This window comes from Trachurus trachurus, assembly GCF_905171665.1.
Source record: "Trachurus trachurus genome assembly, chromosome: 3".
NCBI classification, from domain to species: Eukaryota; Metazoa; Chordata; class Actinopteri; order Carangiformes; family Carangidae; genus Trachurus; species Trachurus trachurus.
This window is the reverse complement of record NC_139893.1, coordinates 24,857,800-24,875,351: the sequence shown is the minus strand read 5'-3', so window position 1 is coordinate 24,875,351 and position 17,552 is coordinate 24,857,800. Positions and strand designations below refer to the sequence as shown.

Below are 17,552 nucleotides of genomic sequence, written 5' to 3'. Positions count from 1 at the left end.
CAGCAGAGAGATGGAGCAGCTCCTGTATGGGGAGCCTGGCTCTAGTCTGACCTAACTCATGTCTGATGTGTTAAAGAACGCCTGAACAGCTCAGTGATAATGTCTGTAAAAAGACTCAGTGCTGTTGTACTGTATATCAGCACTCATGTACAGTACTGTCTCTTGTTTTATTTATCTGAAACTGTTATTAGGCTACTCATTGCTTTTATATGTTAATCATTACATCTGAAATGTTCAATTTTTGACGAAAAATAAATATTTAAATCTTCATATCTCACTTGTGAGTATGATGGAACATTTAGGCTTGACAAAAACAGTGACTTGAGTCCTATCGTGATATATATCGATATCGACTGATATGAAAAAAATTATCGTGATAGGATTTTTTCTCATATCGCCCAGCCCTAGTTCACGTCAAGATAACTTATGTATTTTTGCTATTCAAACTTCCACAGTCCATAGTTCTCTTTGTTTAACACTTCAAGAGACTTTTGGTTAAGTAACCATGGACAGCTCCTATGCAGGATTGTTCTGCTGTGTCGTTGTCGCCACCGTCATCCCTGCCCCCCCCCCCTTCTATAATGAGGTAAAAAAAAACAAAAAAAAACACATTAAAAATTCGAATATTATTCGAATATTTAACATAAGATGGGTTAGAAATTCGAACCTGATTTGGGGGGAAGATTGACAGCCTTACTATGCTGGCGGCCGCCATAGTCTCGTTTGGGCTCAGCCATAGTCTCTCACAGGAAAAAAAAAAAAAAAAAGAAAATTATGTTTTTTAAACAGCATTACACCATCTCTCATTTCTGTCAGTCAGCCCCTCCTCCTGCTGGACTCAGTCTCTCTGACACGCACGCACACACACAAACATGTGCGCATGGACAGGTGTCGCGCTGGAACGCAAATAAACTAAATGTAGCCTACTAAATCACGCTAATTGTACAATCTCCAAATTACCCCGCAATCGTAATCTGCGAGCGCTCATGCTGGCCATGCCTGTTTGTTTTCTCCTTTTCCGCTTCTGTGTGTGAGCTGAACTTTCAACCCGGCTCCAGTTGCAACAGTGTGATAGGGGGTTAGTCACCGTGAGTGGGTGGAGGCACAACAGTGATTGGACATTTAATATAGCTACTTTTTTTTTTTTTTAAGACATTAGTTTAGGCGGCAGCTCTTTGTTGTTAAGGCGGCCGCCTTAACAGGAAAGCGCTGCGGGAAACCCTGGGTTCAATATTTCAAGTACTGTCGCATCCCTAAATGATACAGTGTTTCCCATTAATTAACGAGACTGTGACAGACTATGGCCCACCATAGTATCTCACAGAAAAAAAACATAACCTCAATAAATAAAACATATTTTCCAAGGAGGTTGCAAAACAGATTGTGTGTTAATACAAGAAATCGAACATGTACAAAATACATAGGCCTACATGAAAACACAAGTGCCGCCTTAGTTTTGACCGGTCACCCCTGTCACCACCCCCACCACCACTTTGCATGACTTACAGTATGTGCCTATAAAGTGGTGGGTGATATAACAATTTGCCTGGCACCGATTGATTTCATTTCAGTACCACGGTAGTGGACAGCTCCCGTTAAGAGCTTCTTAAGAAGCTTCTTTTATTTGGCGGGATCTTAAGGTTCTCCTAAGAAGGCAGTTAAGAACGTGTCTAGGAAACACCCGTATCTTAGTGCTCCTTCTTAGCTGAACCCTTAAGTCCTTAAGAACGATCAAATCTGGGAAACGCGGCCATTGACTATAAGTAAGTAACAACAACCAGCTGTGACAGACACATTTCTTTGTTTGCATGGTTCTTATAGCTATTACATTACTGCACATGACAGATTATCTTAACCATAAACGTTACTACAGCTGCCTGTAACAAACAGCCAAACTTCGAGAATGTTGGCACTTGGCAGCCTCTCCTGGCCTCCACAGTGCATTTGAATTTTTGGATGCAAATCTGCCAAACTGGTCTGTGTCACAAAACAGGAAGACAGTACTGTTCCTCCAGAACAAATGATACTAAAGCTTTCAGAGTTTCTGGCAATGACAGATGGTGGAAGGAGTGAAAAGTCTATTTTAAAAAAATCACTTCCATCTTGTTATCTTATGTAAAGCCAGACTGAAGGCGGGGGAAGGCAATAAGTGATTTACTGTATGAGAAACAATACCCATAATAATGTTCTGGTTTGTAAGACAACCAATAGGTTTGTTGTGATATTAAGTAGGTAAGTAAGTATGTAAATCTTTACTGTTTGAAATGAAAAAATAGTGTTGCAGCATAGTGCTTGATTTAAAGGACATAACAGACACTAAGACAGCAGCACTACTGTAACAATGGTGACTAAATCACCATTTAAATGGCAGTAATAGTTCTTCTTTTTCGAGCTGCTTTACAACTTTATTTTTTCCTTTGTTGCATTCAACTTCAGCTTTTACTGTCATTCAAACATGTTTCAAAAGCACCAAAAGGTTCAACATGTCAAGATCAATGGTAAATCTAGCATTATTCAGAAAATGTATCTTTCACAATGCTGCAAATGCAAAACACCAGTTTGTTTTTTAAATAACTTTGACTATCCTTTCATATGAATAAACTCTAACTCCTCTACAGCCAACCTGTTGAGCTGCTGTTTATCTCATTTGCCGAAACCACAGTGTTCTCCATCGCTCTCTGAGCTCACAGCAAATAAACCATAAACTCTCTGTCGGCCATTCAACCAGAGAGCTGTGCTAGCAAAAGCCGGCAATTCCACAACAAATTTGACAGTAGCTGAAGATGAGTATTGGGATTTCTGCAAACTGCATTTGGCAAACTGTTGGCAAAAAGGCTTGGGAATCACCAGCCTGAATGTGTGAGTTGAGGAAACTAAGACTGACTTTGTTTCTCTGCAGGCTCTGCAACAACCATCAGGGGCACAGAAACTATAACTTTCTGTCGAAGCAAATGAAAAGAGCAATCAGAGTATGCCTGTGGAAGCTAAATGATTGTAGTGATGGTGGCGCACAGACTGATACAACACATAAGAACGTCAACTGAAATTGCACCCCTCTAATACAATAATAATACCAGACCATGAAACAACGTCCATTGGAAACAGTCTTTTTTCCCCATTATGATTACTCGTCTGCTGCCAGAGGTCGCCTGACAATAATAAGCTGTTTGCACTAATGACATCTGGGGATGTTGTTTTTTTTTGTTTGTAGGGCTGGGCGACATGAAAAAAAATCATGATACTTTTTTTCATATCAGTCGATATAGATATCAGTATCACGATTCTAATTAATATTTTTGTTAAGTTTAAATGTAAATACTCTCAAGTGAGATTTGAAGATATCAGAAGGTTATTTGTGATTTAAATATTTATTTTCAAAATTGAACATGACAGATGTAATGACGAACATTATACAACAGATTCAGATAGATAAAACATGTATGTCTTATATAATATAATATATTTATTAGGGCTGACCCGATTATCATATTTTGATAATCGAAGCTTCGCGGACATAAAATCGATTTTAATCGAAGCTTCGGCGGCCAGCGGGGTGCGCCGGCGACCGTGGGCGGGGGGCGGGGTGCGCGAGCGGAAATAATAAAAGTAATGGCAAACAAACACTGCATATCTCATATCATAGGCAGGTTTCCAGGATGCCAAGTCGCCTACTCATTATAATGTAACAATTGCCTATGAGAACCGGTGTCAAAAAGGGAAAAAGGAGGGGGGGAAAAAATCGATCACGGACTTTCATGATCGATTACCATGGCAACGAACGAAGCTTCGAAGCTTCAAATTTTTTGGGTCAGCCCTAATATTTATACATACAGTATATGTTGTTTATATTCAAGCATCTTTCAAAGACAACATAATCGATTGTCTCAACTATTATCAGTTATGCTCTAAGGTGAAAAAAGAGTGGGGTGGGGGACGTATCCCAGTTAATCTCGTCTTGCGTCTTAGCACTTGGTCTGGGCAGTGTTTAGGTCAGCATAATTGCCCGAGTGCGGTGCATTTGTGTCAGTGTGAACACAACAGTCGCTCTGTGGTGAGCGGCAGCAGAGCAGCCGCACCATGAATGCTGTGTGTGTCTGTCTGTCTGTGGCAAGCATTCCATGTTCATTTTCATAATATAAAGCCTAGAAAGATTGTGTTAACACACATTTACGTGTGTGTTAGGTTTGCTTGTGTTGTTGCACCTGTGCAAGCTCAACCATCAGTTATCTTGATTAAAGCTGGCTGTTTCTCTTTATGAACTGATACAACAAGGTAGGACTCAAATGTGCACAAGGTCTACACACACACAAACATATGTGCTTGCGTGCACACTCAAAACAAACACTCAAAGCTGCAATTGGAGTTTGCTGAAACACACTTCTTACTCATTAGGGTTACAGAGCCTAGAAATTGGATTTTTCTTTCTTTCTTTTTTAACAAAGTGCTGGAGTTTTTTTTATCTACGCAATACTTTTAATGAAGAAAGCCAAACTTCTAAGAACCAATATTGTTCAAACTCAGACATCTATATCCTAATGATTATTGTTTTATTTTTTTTATACTTTTGGGGGATTCTATTTTTCATAAACTACCACTCAGAGTGAAACATATCAAGTGGCTGTGTACTGTAAACACTACAGCAATCTGGATCAAAAGAATTACTAAAGCTTTAATGAAAACGATGGGGTCACATAGGAACCCTGTGGAAGTAGTTGGTGATCTCACTGATAATCAACACCTCAATGAGCATCTTTCAGCCTTGTTATTTCTGGTTTAGTGTCCATGTGATTAAGGGATGCTAAGAAAGTCAAAAATCTGTGACATTCTACGAAGAAATAATATATCACACTCAGTCTGGATACTGACGCTGAAAATCTCTTCTTCATATCTTACTTTGTAGAAGATAAAAATGTTTTCTCTCAAAACCCCAAAAAACGTTCTAATTATTATTATATTATATTATTATAATTTTGGAGATGGAGATGTACAAAGAGGCCAGTTTAAATGTAGAGGAGTGGAGGCAGGAGATGAGAATAAGATAAGATAAAAGGCAGAAAAAAATGTTACTCTCTCAGAGGGGAAAGCTTAACAGATGGACAAGAGAACTCTGTTTGACAAAATAAATCATTTAACTTATTAGCCATTCATCATTCCAATCAAGAGGACTCACCACAGTGTCATATTGACTTTTCAGAGACAGCCATTTAAAGAGGCTGGCAGATTGCTAGATGATTTATTAAGAAAATACAAATGTACAGAGTAGAATTAGCTGTGCAGCTGTACCTACTTTAAAAAGAAACCTCGTCCAAAACACTGAAAAGGGAAAACCCTGGTGACATTTATTTGTCGACAAAGGCAGGATTGACTGATGGATTGTATGGGGATAGCAATGACTTCTATTTACTGCTTGGGGAGTTACCCCAGTCTATTGCCAACTGCCACTTCATGGCTAACCCCAACCCCAACCAGTTCTTTCCTTTATCATTTAATAGTTTGCCCTGTTTGGGTGGGCAATTTGCTCTAAAATAGGGGGTGAGTCGCCACAATGTGGCTGTGAACTGATTCAATTTTTTTAAGCAATGCATTCAAAGGCCACTAGGATCACACACAGTAAACTCCAACAGTCCTGGAGCTTAGCAGCACCTGTGGATTGCACCACAAACAGACCACGACAAGAAGTGATTGTAGATCCTCACACATAATGCTCCCAGCCTCTCTCTCTCTCTCCCTCTCTCTCTCTCAGACATTTGACTGTCCTTCGAAGAATTATGTCAGGAGCTCTTTCTCACTGTGTTAAACTGTGCCTCCACTCAAACTAAATCCCTGGAGTGAGAGTGAAAATAAGAGCGAGAAAGTACGAGAGCAAAGGAGAGAGTGGGAGAGAGGGGGAGAAAATGTGAGACAGAGGGACAGACAGAGAGAATGAGATGGGATTACAGGGATAATGCGAGCAGATGGAGGGAGGTCGAGGCTCCAGCAGGACTCGCCACTCCAAATGGATTAAAAGACTTCAGCCGAGCTACCGACAACCCAGCCACCGACAACTGAGCGGATGCCGCCTTCCTTGCGCTTCAGACACCAATCTGAGCCGGGCTCACCCCCTGCCGCCTGCTGCTAAGCCCGGAAATGAAAACTTGCCATCTTTCAGCATGAAGCAGGAAGCAGTTCAGTCATGAAAATGTATTCCAAACCCCATGGCCCTCTTGTCCTGTTCCCCACCCCATGACACATAAAAGGTTAGGATTAGAAGAAAAAAAAAACATCCATTTAGAAACATTTACCCTGATCCTCCTCTTTAAACTTTGTATTAACATGCACAATGTTGGAGGAAAAACACACCCAAATTCAGATAAAGACGCCCCCAGGGCACAATGGGGATCCAATCACCCAAACCAGCACTGTGGTCAGTAAGGGATTTGGTCACATAAGCAAAAATATGTTGCGTCTCTTTAATCTTCAAACACACTAAGCCATTTTACACTTAATACATAACTTTTCATTATTCTATCTGGTTGGATTGAGCTGGATTATAGATTAAAATGCACTTCCCAAACTTTCATTTCGTAATAATGCAGATGACACTGTCACTGCCTCAAATACACAACATTTACATCTTTCAAATTTCATCTGAAGATATTCATTTTTTATGCGTTTGTTTTTCCTTCTCCACCAATTCATTCTTTGTGCTACTAAATTTTTTTTGGTGCATTTGATTCCTTTTTATCTGTAAGATTAAATATGACATTTAGCAAAAGCTCAGTTACAGAGACAATGTTGTCTAAATCAGGTTGGCACCGCAGTGTAGTGGTTATGTTGCCTCTCAACAAGGCGAGTCTAGGTTTGATTCCTGGGCCTGTGGCCTTTATGGGTGGAGTTTGGATGTTCTCCCTGTGCCTGCATCAAGTTCTCCCCAGGTTATCTGGCCTGTTGACCTGTCCAGGGCGTACACACCCTCACCCTGTGTCAACTGATTAGCTCCTGCCTCCCATGACCATAATAAGCAGTATAGACCATAGATGGGTATGCTGTCAAAGTCACAAGCTCTGCTATCTATAAACTCCACCAGCTGTTTCTCATCTTGATCCAATCACAACTGACACACTGGCATTTAGCCAAACACATGTAGGCTGGCATTTCAGCATCAGGAACATTTTATGACACACCTTCCTTCACCACCTCACCTGTTGAGCCCTGACCATCTCCAGTCAAACTACCTGACCAAGAATTTACCTCCCATGGAGATATTCCTGTCTTCACGCTCCATCACCATCATAGTGATTATCAGAATAGCATAGGGCAGGATATTAATCCACAAAGGGAAATTAAAGTGTCTATTTACTGTACATTTGACTTACACAACTAAGATAACACTTACAGACATGACACATAAACAAAAAGTTTTACTCTCGCTTGTATAAAAAAAAGAAAAACTGAAAAAAAAACTTTGCAGACCTTGTTATAACAATATAACTTTGCCTGCCAAAAGTCCATGTCCTGAGTGCCTCCTTAAAATAAAACAGCAGCTGTCTTGTGATGTGTTCTAAAGAATCTCTCTGTGGATGCTGTAATACTGCAGCAGAAAGTCTGACACATAAAATGTACAGTTTTCCATCAATATTAATGTGTTCAATAATAAAATTAATGTAACAATAAGCCAACTGTGTGTGTGCGGTAACTCGGAGTGTAAATAATCACTCTGCCAAGAGCAAACTCAGCTTTTTTTCTGCATCAGGACAGTTCACATTACAAAGCCCAATAGGTCACATTGATTGGGTCACTCCCCCAGTCAAATGCTGTTAACTGGTCTTATTGGAACAGACTGTGGCACTGCTTGCTTCCAAACACACTGACAGATAAGTAGATATGCAGATAGGAACAAGAGCAAACTCAATATTAGAGGATACATATTGTTGTTACACTCTATATAGTCTCCAGTGCTCAGTGTCACTACCAATTAGCCCTGTCTCCCATTCCGGCACATATGCATTTTATTAATGTGGATATGACTGCGTGTTAACGTCCCCTCTGTTCCTCTGCATTAGCAGGTGATAATTAACCTGTTGGTACAGTGTCCTTTATGCGCTGCGCATCTCCCTTGAAGTCCCAGCATCTGTTGCTGCTGGCAGCATTAGCAGATGCATTTACGTTGCCCTAATTCATCCAAACACATGAATCATCATCAGCGCAGAAGAAAGCATCTGCAGTTTAACCTCCGCTGTAATAGCTGGTCATTTTGACACTGCCTGATCTCCTCTGATCTCAGATATAAGCAGGATCGCACTGCGTGGAAGTGAGGCTGCCGGGGAATACTGGTGGTATAAACTGAGGGAAGGCACCTAAGCTGTGAGCACATAAACCCAGCGGGAGAATATTTGGTTGACAGTCAGATTTGCTCACTGTTCAAAGCCACTCTAAAGGGTTCAGAACCGCACTTCGACTCACTCTTTCTATGCGTGCGTATTTACGCACAAAATACAGCGTCAAAAATGTAACTGAATGACATAAAAGTGTGAAATGAGAAGAGCATGAGCGTAGCATTCAGGAAAAGTCTTATTTCTGTGTGTTTGGCAGTGAACAGAAGGGAGACAAGACACGCGCGCGATAACCATCGTGTTGAATACTGTCTCCCTCCCTCCCTCTCTCACACACACTGTCACACAAACACACTCGGTCTCTCACACGCGCGCTGACCTCTCTTATCCTGAACTTTGACGGCGATTTCCACCAGAGGTTCCGTCTCTCGGTCCAGCCTCCGTGATATGACTATATCCCCGCTGTCCCGGCTCACGCTGACCGGGGAGATCTCCAGGTCGGGCTCCACCAGCTCGAACGTGGCCGACTGAAACCTCACCGGGTTCAGGTTCATCACCACCGAACCGATCCCCGCGTCCTCTGACACGTTGATGAAAACCGGGTTGTCCGAGTCCAGCACTGATCTGGACTTTCGCGCTGGTACTTTGATTTGCGATTTAGGTTTCCGTCTCCCTGGCAGGGAGTTCAGAGAGGGCGCCATGGGCCATTGCTTTGGATTGATTTCCACTGTTATGCTCTGGCTCGTGCGCGGTGGCCACCCGCGGTCCCGGGCAAACACTTTAAACTTAATCGGTTGGTCCAGACCGAGGATGGAGTCCACTAGGAGGATGTCGCCGGTTTTGGGCACCGCGTAGAAACTCCCGTTTTTGGGCAGCGCAAAGTAGATGAGCTCCGCGTTCTTGCCGCTGTCACCGTCCCGCGCGGTGACCGAGTAGATCGCCGTGCGGAGCGCGGTGGCATCATCCAGGCTGAGCTTAACATCTGCACCGAGGAAGGTGGGCTGGTGGTCGTTGGTGTCCAGTACGTCCACTTTGATGGACGCCACCTCAGCCACTACCAAAGACTCCTCACCCTCTTCCCGGGAGAGTCCCGCGCATTGCCCGCAACACAAACCCAGACCCAGTGCGTATTCATCCCGCTCCTCCCGATCCAGAACCCCAGAAGTCTTAAGTAAAACATGCCCCCGCTTGTTGTGCGCAAAGACACGGAAATTCTCGCTCCCGTCTCCCAGGAGTTTAAAGTGCGCTGCGGCTGAGCCGGATCCCTCGGTACCGCACAGTCTCTGTGAGTTGAGCCGTTTTAACGGGACGCTCAGTCCATTGACCCGGGAGCCCGGCGACGAGTTCTCAAACACATGCCCGTGAAAGAACGGCACCTGCTCCATGGTTCTGTTCCCGAGTGCACACCAAACCAAAAAAGGTAAAAACGCGACCCAAATCATGACTGGATATCTCACTGGTTCCACTGCACTAAAGCGCTCCTGCTACACCAAAATCCATGGATGCACTTGCTCCTCGGGAATATCTCTCCTCCTTGCAGTCCAAAACTTCCATTACATCGGAGCGCACGTATTTGTTGGCACCATACTTCAACTCGACGCGGGAGAAGTTTGTCTCTGTGTGTTTGTACAGCGTGTCCACCTCCTCCTCCGTCCTCCTCTATCTGCCGTCTCACCAGCAGCGCTGTCTGTCTGTGCGCGTCCCACGAAAGAAAAAAACCCGCTTCTTACAGCTCGAGTGCGCGCTTACCTCCGTTCCCTCCTCGCTCCCTTTTTGCGTGCGCTGTTTCCGATCTCGCACAGGGATCACTTAATCCATGAGTTACTGCAAACTGCGCGCAGCCTCGCGCCGGCTTCCTTCTGAGACTGATCGCCTCTCATTAAAGGGAAATCAGTAATCTTAGCCTCTCTGATGCACTGATGAGGACGTGGGTCAGAAGCGGACGCTTTACGCACGCAATGCCAAAACAGCCGGCGCACTGCATCTGCAGAGTGATGCTGCGGTAACGGAATCTCTCATCGGAAATGAACTTCTCAGCAAAGCGGCAGCGAGTCGAATCAACTCGTGCTCGCGCGCGCACAAACACCCACACCGCCACAGCCAACGGCGCGCAACCGTGTGTGTGTGATCAACGAGGGGGGGCGGGCGACCTCCCCTCTCCCAGTGATCAATGTCCATTCTTGCACGTCCAGATCCATCACTCCTCTTTCCAATAACACGTCAGTCCATTGGATTAAAATAATGTAAAAATCGATCACTTTAAAACGCCTCCAGTGGGGTTAAGAGAAAATAAAGGCTTTCAGCTCCAAGCAAGGACTCAAAGCTGTCTTTATGTCACAGAGAGGGGGTCCAGGGGTCTATAAAAAGTTGCTGGCAGGTCCCCAGCAGAACGAACAGTCTTGAATTTAATGTAACAGATATTTGCTTTATATTATCAACTATCACTTTCATATCCCCTGCTCACATGTAGATAGCACTGAAACAAAGACCCTAAAAGCCAAGAGGATCCCTGCTAATAATCTGAGAATGTTTTTTTTTTTTTCTTCTTCTTTCTCGCTTGAATTTTAGGCATTCTGCACAGCCATTATCTCTAAAGCAACAGTCTTGTGTGGCTTTTTGGTGCTTTTGTGTTTGAACTCCTACTCACTAAAACACTGCAACCTGTGCAGTTTGAAAAGTTTCATATCAGCAGTCCTTGGATAGCACAAGTTTCAGGCTTTACAGTAAAACTTCATACTGTAAATTCAGTCAAAGTTTGGCTTGCGTGGGAGTGGATTAGTGTGCAGCTTTACATCAAAATGATTAGAACCAGGATGTGAAGGTGAGTTCACTCAGGAGTCAATAAAAGCACTTCTGATGTCAAGGGGAAGCTATAAACAATAAGGACAACCTAGAAAGCAGTTGAAAAGAGTCATTACTTTGACCTAAAAACTCATAATGATACATGTTAACACACATCCACCTGCACCTCCTGCATAAAGCAACTTACTATAAGTGAGTATTTCAGCTTGTGGCCTGAACTTGATGTTTTTTACCCTCTTGAAACATAAAATAAAATCTCCCTGCATTAGCAGTAATCATGTTTTACTTGTTTGAGGCAGCTTCAACTGCTCAGTGAGAGAAATCAGCTGTTGAACTCCTATTGCTACTAATTGCTATTATCTAGCACACACATTTGTATCTCTCCTTGTTTAAACAATCTTGACCAAATTGGTTTTGGATTAACAATTAAATTGCACTTTAATTAGACTGAAGACAGTGAAATAATGTCAGATCGTTTTGTTTTACTGTTAGAAGAGATGGTACATTAAGGAGGTAGTTGGAGATATTTGATGAGGGGTTTAGTTGTGTGTGTAGTCATGCATAGTCAGCGTGTCACCTGCAGTAGATCTGGATCAGCGCGCTGCCAGTTAGGAAAGACTGCAGGGAACACATGACAGAGAGATGTGCTGCTGAAAAGTTAATTAGACACTTTAAAAAGACGGCCACCGAAACACTACATTAATCGTTTAAATGTACACTTCAAGTATACTTTCAGCACTTTATCTTCCCATCAAAATTGCTCTTTGCTTTGGAACAACATGTTTCTCAAAAGCTTCACTTGTATTCCCAGACAGAAGTGCACAGAGCATGCACTGCATTACACCAGGTCAGCTGAGTGAATCAGAAAGAGCTCCTCTTCACTTTGTTTGGATGGAAAGATAACGCTTGGAAAATATTCTACTTGAAGGGTACATTTGAACAGATATTAGATAGTTTCAGTGGTACATTAAGGAGAAAAAATACGTTTTTGGTTTAGTTTAGTTTTTTCTGCTGGCACTGTACGCAGTCGCCTTGTCTCTGTGCGGGTGCTCCCAGCCATCTCTCTTAACTGGCAGTGCACCGAGCTGATGATGCAGATAATAAACCGACTATACAAGACTATACCTCACAACACCCCGTGAAATAACCCAACATAACTGATTTCTTTGATATAGCCCAGTCAATGAAATCATTAACATTTTAGGTACAAATTAGTCATCATATATGTAAAACACATTTTGTGCAGGAGTTTTACTCTGCACATGTATGACTGTTCTGTTTTGTTTTTTACATTGTGCAGTACACTTTTTTTGTGTTTTTTTGTTGCATGGATTTGTCTCTTGTCAATTTTACATCTATTAATAGACAAAAAACTATGACTGATATTGGTTTGCATTATCATATCATATCTGCCATATGGAGCACATCAACATAAACAAATTTCCAAAGCCACAAAAAGAAGCAGAAGAAAAACAGAGCGACAGATTTGGTCAGCTGTTAAGCTCCACTGTGGAGTAATATTCCTCACTGTGGCGGCAACAATGGCCCAGTGAGCACCAGACTGAATCATCTCTTCCTCTCATCTCTTTGTATGTGTATGTGTGTGTGTGCATCTTTGTTGGATTTAAAATAAAACTCTATGGGCCCTAGTTTGCTGGCGCAGCGCAGGTGGCGCAAGGTAGCGCAGCCGGTCTAATGCAAGTTTCGACCAGCGCAGCCGAGCGCAAAGTCAGATTGGGAGATTTGTAGATCGCGCTGCGCTGAGATAGGCGTGGCCGCGCAGCAGGGGGAGGCGTCACAGATTCAGCTTGGTGCAGTGGAAGTTTCGTCCGAAAATGTCCCGCCGAAGTTGCGCTGAAAGCTCGCCACCTCCAACCAGGTCTAGTCTCAGCGCAGCGCGGAGCGCAGCAGGTGCAGTGCAAGTTTGGCTGACTGACCTGCAGTGCACACACGTCACCAAGACCTCACAGGCAGATCTTCACAGTTCCAGGCACATTTCAATGCAATAAATATCCACAATAACCACTATTTAATGCAACTAATGGAATCAACACGTGAATTTATATCTATATAGATTGTCCCGTCACATCTGACGTCAGATCAAAGCAGAGATCAAAGGCTGTCGGCGCGTAATGGAAACTCCACCTGAATTAACACAGCAGGGACGAACTGGCACTGAAACGCAGCTGTGGATGTCCCAAGCAGGACTGAGGGTGGATGACTGCATGTCGCTGCCGTGTTGAGATACCACTCTGCCCTTGTGATGATCGCTGTATTTATTTATTTACTTATTAATTCATAAGCACGTGCGACCGCATCACGCAGCCGTAATGAAAAACAAAACACAAATCATCATCTCTCTTAGTCCACCACCACTGCCTCGGTATCAGATAGTCAGTATATAGCCTACTACAGTATATTCAGCATCTCTATCACAGAGAAAAAAAGAGAAAAAAAGAGACGGACAGAGAGAGAGAGAGAGGAGGACAGAGAGAGAGAGAGAGAGAGAGAGAGAGAGAGAGAGAGAGAGCGCGTCCTTGCTGATTTCATCCACATGGTGTGTGTTTATGTTGTGATTAGTGTAGCCTACACCTCTGATCTTATACACAGGGTTTGAATAAATGTGAGTTTCTTTATTAGTTTATTAGTTGTTGTTTCTTAGATTGCGTAGGGGTTCTCAGTGTATCAGATCAATCCTGGTTAAGTATATTAGTAAACTCATTATTGGTCACTCTGAGCTCGGACCTCCGGGGAAACAGCTGTTTCCTCCGGGGAGAGGTTCGGCCTCTGGCGTCGCTGTTTCCTCCGTCCATGTCCAAGTATAAAATGACAAACTTGCAGCGCGCATCACCCGCCGCGCAGTTAAAGGTGAGGAGAGGAGCTCCTTTGATTGGTGAAGATCTGACTCGGCTGTGTCAAACCCACTCCACGCCTTTCTCTCCTCCTCCCGCCCTGTCTCCTCCCTCTTCACCGTTTGCGCCGGTGGGAGGGACGAGGGGAGGGGCTGCGCCGGTCTAAGTCTGACTGCGCGGCCCACGAATCTTGCGAAATGGACCTGGACCACACCCCGTTGGCGTGGCGAAGCTGCGCTGATCACAGACTTCACCTGGTCGACGAAACTAGAGCCCAATATGTTTAAAGCAGTCACCGTTTAAAGCAACTATTTGCTTATTCATATTGCAGCCTGTCAGTGTTACAGGCAGCTTTTCAGCTCATCACATCTCAGGAGAAGTCACATATTCCAGTCAGCTAAGCGATGGACGTTTGTGAAAAACAACACTGTTGCACTTCCTATTGAACTGGACTTTGTCCAAGTATTCTGTGCTGAAATGCCTTTGGGCAAAATAATATGATTGTCGTACCACTTTAAGGGAAAGAACTATTCATACCAGGGTCAAAATAATTGTAGGTTTGGGTTTATATAACTTGGTACTGTATAATGATGTGTTACAAGCATGATAAAAGAAAACCAAAGGGTATTAGTATTTCAAAAGCCGTTTAAAGCAATACTTACCGATCTGGCATTTCACTCAGCACAGCACAAACATTTGAAAATCAACAGCTCCACCTCCCTCACAAGTCCCACCCACCTCTCCCTCCTGCGCAGCTCCACGAGCCCCCTCCCTCCCTGCTGCATGCGTTGGCATGGCAACGGTAAACAGAACAGGAACGCGAGTGGAACGGGAACAACACAAACAAACACAACACCGGAGTTTTAAACCGTATAAACGGACTCAGTGATGATGACTGATGAGTTTTATAATAAACTGTTGTTAGCCTACTGCTACTGGAGACGCAGGGGAAGTGATTGTTACAGATTACAGTTCTCAACGAGCCGGGCTGGCGGCCGGACCAGCGCCACCTGATGCGCTGGTTCAGGCCGAAAATAAATCCAGACTGAGCCGAGTCGAGCCGCGCCGGTCCGGAGTTCAACCGGGTCCGGACCGCTGAGAACTCACAGAGCTAACAGTAGCCTAGCCGTTAGCACAGAGCTAACAGTAGCCTAGCCCCCTAGCCGTTAGCACTGGATGCTTTACACATGTGACTTCCTGTGTTTACGTATCGCTCGGGGCTGATCACTATCAACGCTACAATATCAGACATGAAACTCCACGACCAGCTGCGGCTGCAGTTATTGGTCTTTTAAAAAACTATTTATTTCCAAAAACCTTCTTTCTTGTGTGTGTTGTGACTCTAGTCTCCTCTGCTCATGTCCTGCTACTGCTCTGTCAATAAGCGTTCTTCCTGGTCGGGAGGGGGGAGAGGAGGAGAGGGGTGCACAAAGTGATTACATATTAAGTAGGTTCGGTCGCTCGTCAAATCTTATTAATCGGACCGAATAATATTATTGGTCAGACTTTTCTCAGAATTATATGAGAATTAAAAAATGATGAGTTTTTAACCCTGTTGGGTTTCTCTTACATTTTAATGTATCATCAGATTATTAATAGCATTTTAACTTAGACAAAGAAATGTGCAAAAGTTCCAGAAAGGTAAGTATTGCTTTAACAAAATTCTGAAGTGTGTAGAGAATTCATAGCCTCTCATCTTCATGTCTGTCACTTTGGCTGGCACCAGTCAATGCTGAGTCTGCAAACATTATCATTCCAACTCCAAATAATCATAGTCAGGATTTATAGATTAAAATATGCCACAAAGTTTAGAAGAAAGGGTTGGCTTTATTCCATACTTCTCTCACTGTCAACAATAAAAGTGTCTAAGTTGGTTTCTTTTTTCAATACTTAACTTTCCACATAGCCCCAAGTTCTCTTGTTGCCAATCTCAACACTTTAATGGTGGGACACAAAAAGTTTGATTGTTTAAAGGCCATGTACAGTGCATGCAATATCTATTGTTATATTGAGGGCTTAAAGGGACATTTCAACATTTTGGCATATTGGCCTACTTGCCCACTCTCGCGGACAAGTTGTGACCTGCACATTCACCACGCTATGAAATAGCCTAATAAATGGAAGTTATGACGTTACGAGACAAGAATTGTTTTCAAGGCAAATGCATAACCAAAACTACCTTTCAGAAAGAGCTGCTGGACGGAGTGATTTCAAAACTAAGTAGGCTAGTTCTGAGTATTTGCTTCATGTGTCGTAATGCTACATAATTACACGTTATTATTTAATAGCCTGGCGAATGTGCAGGTCAGAACTTGTCCACAAGAGTGTTTTGGAGTTGTTGGATTGCGTATAATTTAGTTTGATTAGGGAAATGTGGAAATACCATGCACCTTGCGTCTATCTAGCCTGACTCTCGCCAGACCCTTGTAGTTCCGCAAAGCTCCGCCAGAGGCGCTACGCTCAGCTTCACACAAGGGTCTGGACTCGAGGCCAATGCAAACTTCTTCCCCGGAGCAAAAAATAATGAACCAATCAGGATCGCCGGGCGGGACTTTCTGAGGTGTGACGTAGCGCTGAAGCGACTGTTTGAGTCAAACAACAATGGCGGCTCGCAGTGAGTGGCTGAAGTAGCACGTCATTCAAGATAACGGACAAGTGGTTTATCCAATCACATACAAGATTTTTTTTACAAGGCCCCGCCTTCTGAAATGAATCGCCTATGGAGCAGTCCCAGACCCTTGTGTGGAGCTCAGCGTAGCTTTGCGGAACTACAAGGGTCTGGCGAGAGTCAGGCTAGCGTCTATCCCCCACAGATCTCAAAACAGCTAGCACCAACAATTAAAGATAATGAACCTACTCCTAAAACTATAGCCTAGGGATTATGGCGAATTTACCAAATTTTTTAAAATAAATAATATGAAATATAGTGGAATAGTTTACATGGACATAATTTAGCTAATAAATGGATTTTCACTGCACATAAAAACTGTTTAACTGACAACAAATGTAAACATATAAGAAATTCAGTTTTATGTGTTTTAGCAAGGGCATGGACAATTTGTAGTAAGACAACATGTGATGATGCCACGAGGTTGCTTTTCTTCACTGATGGACAGTGACTGAGACAGAACAGAGATGTGAAGGATAGAGACATGAAAAACAGAGACAGTGGAGGACAGGCAGTGAACGATAGAGACATGAAAGACAAAGACTTGAAACAGTCAGAAATACAACTACAGAGGAGACAGTGAAACTGTACAACTGGAGAGTAACAGGATCTGGAGACCAAAGGGAGGACACAATTGCATTCCTCCTGGATGTAACAAGTTTTACAGGGCTAAAGCCATGGTCAAAACTGTCGATTTTCGTGAACTACTGCCGAAAAGGAAAGCCACAGAGCCACGGTGATCCTTTTTTTTTTTTTTTTTTTTGAGGACTGTTACACTGAAGAAAAGAACCAACCACCGAACCAACCGACTAAAATCCCACGGTGCTGCTACTGTACGTCAGTTTTCAATTGTGCTGCCTACATATTCCTCCACCGACCGCCCACATATTCAAACTGTTATAAAACACAAACAGGGCA

General features: G+C 43.3%; 1 protein-coding gene across 1 annotated transcript in view; it reads right to left on the bottom strand.

Annotated features, from left to right (window-relative positions):
* Positions 1-9,754, bottom strand: part of LOC311006298 (neural-cadherin) — a gene marked incomplete at its 5' end in the record, with an annotated part of 358,210 nt that extends 348,456 nt beyond the window's left edge. The window contains one exon of the mRNA XM_083999073.1: positions 8,692-9,754. Within this exon, the coding sequence (XP_083855199.1) occupies positions 8,692-9,754 (1,063 nt within the window). The remainder of the gene's footprint in view (positions 1-8,691) is intronic.
* Positions 9,755-17,552: the final 7,798 nt, after the last annotated feature.